The 5211-nt window shown below is 37.9% G+C and overlaps 1 protein-coding gene across 1 annotated transcript; it reads right to left on the bottom strand.

The window, feature by feature from the left end:
• Window positions 1-1316: 1316 nt before the first annotated feature.
• On the bottom strand, window positions 1317-4822 carry LOC141301052 (serine/threonine-protein kinase pim-2-like). The gene is made up of 12 exons (XM_073831336.1): window positions 4630-4822; window positions 4114-4162; window positions 3875-3942; window positions 3463-3525; window positions 3091-3351; window positions 2846-2908; window positions 2637-2731; window positions 2474-2524; window positions 1933-2311; window positions 1653-1829; window positions 1419-1540; window positions 1317-1328 (listed from the first exon to the last, which is right to left on the bottom strand). The coding sequence occupies exons 1-12, from the start codon at window positions 4820-4822 to the stop codon at window positions 1317-1319; spliced, it is 1533 nt and encodes a 510-aa protein (XP_073687437.1).
• Window positions 4823-5211: the final 389 nt, after the last annotated feature.

Here is a 5211-nt window from a genome sequence, read left to right on the forward strand (position 1 = left end):
AAGCCCCTTGAAATAAAATGCATAAATGCCTATACTTTGAAAAGTTTGCATACCATCCATGCTTAGTCACCTAAATTCCAGCAACTACACCTACCTACTGCTGCTGCTGCTTCCAAAAACATAATTTAATTGTTATGCATACTGCTATTAATTAGTCTGAAATTCTATAGATACTGCAGCTACAGTATTAGAATTACTGTATGAACCCAGCTGAATAAACAAGTAATTTCCAAGTTTAAAAGTGCCCTACTATTATGCTGCAATGTACAAATCTGAACTGATTTATTAGTAGTAGTACCATCTTTATATTTTAAACAAATTAATGAATCATTATCTTTAAACTATCAATAGGGTTGGGTATCGAGAACCGGTTCCATTTTAGAAACGGTTCCAAATGTCCAATAACCGGGTATTCGATAAGACACGTGCATTTTGATTCACTTAACGATTCCCGCGTTCGCATTTGAATGTGATTTTAAACTATTTTGGTGCAGGAAGGAAAAGAACTTGCGCACTGTTTGCATGCAGCAAACACATCTGAAGCACGAGCGCGGAGAACAGCGGTCCCGATGCGGGTTCCCGACCTGTGTCCGTTCTCGAACAGTTCTGTGCATTTCCACAGCAGAAAAGGTTGTTCCCACCTGGAACTGACTTCTTTTTCACATTTATTGGCCCGTATGCACGAAATACGTCAGCATATTCAGAGTTTACTGTTCTAAAATCTGCGACTCTTTTACGTTGCATTCTCACAAACACGAGCTAGATAAGCCGCTGCTGCTGCTGTTATATGAATGCAAAATGCACTGAAATAAAAGTTACACCGTTTACTTATCTAGTAGCTGTTGAATTTAAGGAACTCTGAAAGCGCGCTGCGAAATGCCCAAATGAATGCTACCAGCCATTTAAATGTAAGCTGCAAGCTCATTGGTTGCGTGATATCATCAGTTATGTTAACAGCCTGCGCCATCTGAAGTTTCATGGCAGAACTAGGCATATAAATTTTTATTAATTTTCTTATAAATTTGTATGTTTTCTTATATATTTCTTATCAATTTTTTGTATGTAATTTATGAGTTTTTATAAATTTGTATGCTTTTTCTTATACATTTTCTTACTAAATTTCTTATAAACATGTATACATTTTCTTATCAATTTGTATACATTTTCTTACCAGGACTTCAGCCCTGCAAGACGCTATGGCCTGAGTGGACTGATGGAAAGGCCACTCTTGTCAGCCCACCAGACGCAAAGCTGACTGACGACAGAAAACAACAGCATAGTCATGACAGAAGTTGTTTTCTGAAGTTCTTTGTGTCTTACTCTGTGACCTGAAACAAAAAGATAAATCAGCGATGTTCATCTAAATACATCGTATTTACAGAAAAATTGACTGAGTTAATAATAACTGGTGATCAAACCAAACCAACAAAAGCTAATCTTAGACGTTGTACCTCAAACCAGTCATGGAGATGCATCTCATCCAGACTGAGTCTTTTCTTTGGCTTGGGCTGCAGGCAATCACAAATCATCTGGCAGCATTCTGGGCAAAAAAACAAGAAAGACATTTGATTATAAACTTATACTTTACACCTGCTCTCTGAAGCTACTGGTCCTTTTTGTATGATTTGGAGTTTTTTGTTGTTTGATCTCACCTTTTGACAAGCCAGGTCTGGTCCAGAGGTTCACACTGATCATGTGCCGGTCGTAGAGTGTAGGACATTCCCCGCACAGCATTTCATACAGCATGAACCCTAGTGTCCACACTGTCGTCGGTTTAGCGTGGTATTTGCCATTCATGTTGAACTCGGGTGGACAGTACATTCTTGTGCCTGCAGGGAAAATGTATGATGTTTAATACACAATCGCAGCATGCTGAGTAAATATAGGACGTGTTTCTGTGTGATAATTAACAGAGCAGTTCATAACACATACCTTGGAAGACTTTGAAGGCAGATTTCTTCATGAGTGCTCCGCACCCAAAGTCAATTAATTTGACCTCCATGGTGTCTTGGTTCACCAGCACGTTCTCCAGTTTTATATCACGATGGAAGACGCCACGCTCACAGCAAAATTTAGCAGCATCAATGGCTTGCCGCATAATATTTTGTGCCGTCCCCTCATCAAGAGTTCCTCCTCGCAGAAACACAAAATTAAACAAGTCCATGCAAGGCATGGGCCGCTCTATAACCATCACGTAGTGGTCTATGTCATCCACCCAGTCAAGCAGCTTAATGATCTGGGGAACAGTGGGACCCTTATTGACCTTGAGCATCAGGCCAATCTCAATGGGGAGACGTTTGGGATGACCAGGCTAAAAGAAAAGAAAATATGATGCTTAGAGGGAGGTGGTTTCCCAAATAATGACTTAGTTCACAAATCAACTTACTGAAAACTAATTTGTAGTCCTTAATTAACTAAATAAGATGTTATAAATTGAAAACAGTAACTAAGAGGCAGAGTGCAGTCTACTCACCACTTTCATAGATGGCATGCCTGGTACCTTCACTGAATATTTCACAGCCACCTAATCAACAAAACAAAGCAATAACAATTAGCACGTGCAGATATTTGATATTACTCCAGTCATGTATTCTGAACGGATATGCAAAGATTTTGAGTAAAAAAAAAAATTAAACCTTAAGTCCATCTCTGCAGCGAGTCCCTTCATAAACGCTGCCACATCCTCCTTCACCCAGCTTGCGGCCGATTTTATACTGCTTGCGAGTGTGGCCTATTAACAGACAAACAATTGTGGTTAGTATAAAAATGCACTTTTATGTTATACTGTATATATATAACGATTTATAATAACATTTTCTAATTCTCATTGATTTCTTATTCTTACCCTTGTCCAGGATGTTCTGCACAAGCGGTTCCTCATCAGTGAGGGAGACTTCAGGAACTGAAGCTATAATATGAATCAAATCAAATAAATATTATAATTAAAATATTGCATACTCATATTAGAACGGTTCTATATTTACTCACTTGATATCCTAAATATTAAACTTAAAATATATAAACTGTTACTCTAAAATGGTAATGACAGAGTTTTTTAATGTAAATGTTGACATGTTGATGTTATTGTACCTTCGCTGTGTGTTCCTGACTCTATCCCATATTTGTTTTCAGCCTTGTCCAGGTCATATGTTCCAGTTTCGAGACAAGGAAAGTAAAGAGAGGGCAACTTCCAGAAGCGATTCTTATTCTTCTTAATCTTTTTCTCCTCTCTCCCTGCCTCCTTACTCCCTCCATCAGTCTCGACAGCACCATCAGGAGGATTAGAATAACTGTTTTCCAATCTGGTGGGGGTGTCTTTGGGTTGTACAGAGGGTTCATGTACACTCTGACCTATTACCAGACAAACAGTTGTGGTTAGTGTGAAATGCAATTTTATATTATACTGTTTATATAATGATTTATAATAACATTTTCTAATTCGCATAGATTTCCTATTCTTACCCTTGTCCAGAATGTCTTGCACGAGCTGTTCCTCAGCAATGAGGAGGACTTCAGGAACTGAAGCTATAATATGAATCAAATCAAATAAACATTATTAATAAAATATTGCATATTCATTTTAGAACGGTTCTTCTTTTAGGAGAAAGTTTGACTTGACATCTCTAAACAATTTAAATTAATTTGTTTCTGAATTAAAGTTCTCACATACTGACCAGTTTGGCAATGACACACAATAAAGCTAGTCTCAAATTATGCTCTGATCAAAAATCCTTCATTTCATTTTTGATCTTTAAACTGTCACTGTAAAATGCTTGGTGTGATAATGACAGAATAGTGATTCTTTGTTAGGAAAAAGCCCACTTGTACATAAGAACAAGAACAGAAGACATTTATCATGTTGATGTGATTGTACCATCGTTATGTGTTCCCGACCCTATTCCGTATTTCGCCTCAGCCTCGTCCAGGTTATATTCTCCAGTTCTGAGGCAAGGAAAGTGAAGAGAGAGCCACTTCCAGAAGTGCTTTGTCTTCTTCTTCTTCTTCTTCTTCTTCTTCTTCTTCTTCTTCTTCTTCTTCTCATCTCTCCCTCCTTCAGTCTCAGCAGCACCAACAGGTGCTCCATCAGGTGGATTAGACTGATGGTTCTCTGACCTGGTAGGGGTGTCTTTGGGTTGTACACAGGGTTCATGTACACTCTGGCCTATTAACAGACAAACAATTGTGGATAGTATGAAATGCAATTTTATATTATACTGTTTGTAAAATGATTTATAATAACATTTTCTAATTATATTCTCATGAATTTCTTCTTGTTACCCTTGTCCAAGACAAACAAGTAACATAAATGTGTAAAATATGACATAATCAAATTATTGTGGTTGTTCATTTTGGCAGAGCTGATATCCTATAAATTATACTTCTCTCTACACAATGTAAATCAGTTATGACATCTAAAAATGTCCAGATTCTCACATAATGTTCAGATGAAAAATCTTTCATTCAGTTTCTCATATTTAAACCATTGTTAACCATAAATGCTTGGTGTGATCATGACAATAGTGTTTTGGGACAGTGATGGAACCGTTTTTGCTTGCTTGGTGTTTTGTTTTCTTTAAATAAGTCATTTATAAATATTTGCATTACCATGGCATGTTGATGTGATTGTACCATCGCTATGTCTCCAGGAATTTCCCGACACTATCCCGTATTTCTTCTCAGCCTTGTCCAGGTCATATGTTCCTCTTCTAAGGCAAGGAAAGTGAAAAGCGCGCTTCTTCTTCTTCTCTTTCCCTGCCTTTTTCATCCCTCCACCGGTCTCAACAGCACCAACAGGTGCCTCAACGGGCGAATTCTCCGACATGATAGGCGTGTCTTTCGGTGGTAACATTACACTGGGTTTATGTACACTTTCTGAACCAGTCGCCTTTTTAAGTCTTGAAAGCATAATAACACCGTTTGTCGCTAAAAGTTGCTATCAAACACTCCGAAACTTCAACTCACAAAAATGAGCAAGTGACTTTAGTGCCTTCTAGAACTCTAAAATAACCGAGCGGTTACGTCATACAGGTTCGCACTGAATAGAATGCGTCACGTGATCTTTTCGAACGCTAGAATTCTAATCTAATTATATTTGATGCTAGTGATAGTTTGTTGTCTTAAAGTGACAGCGGCCTAAAATACCTGCTGCTGTCCATCTAAAGATGACAAAACCACTCAATTGCTCTTGTCTGAATAACTTGTTATTAAAGC

Source organism: Garra rufa, chromosome 1, assembly GCF_049309525.1.
Source record: "Garra rufa chromosome 1, GarRuf1.0, whole genome shotgun sequence".
Taxonomy (NCBI): domain Eukaryota; kingdom Metazoa; phylum Chordata; class Actinopteri; order Cypriniformes; family Cyprinidae; genus Garra; species Garra rufa.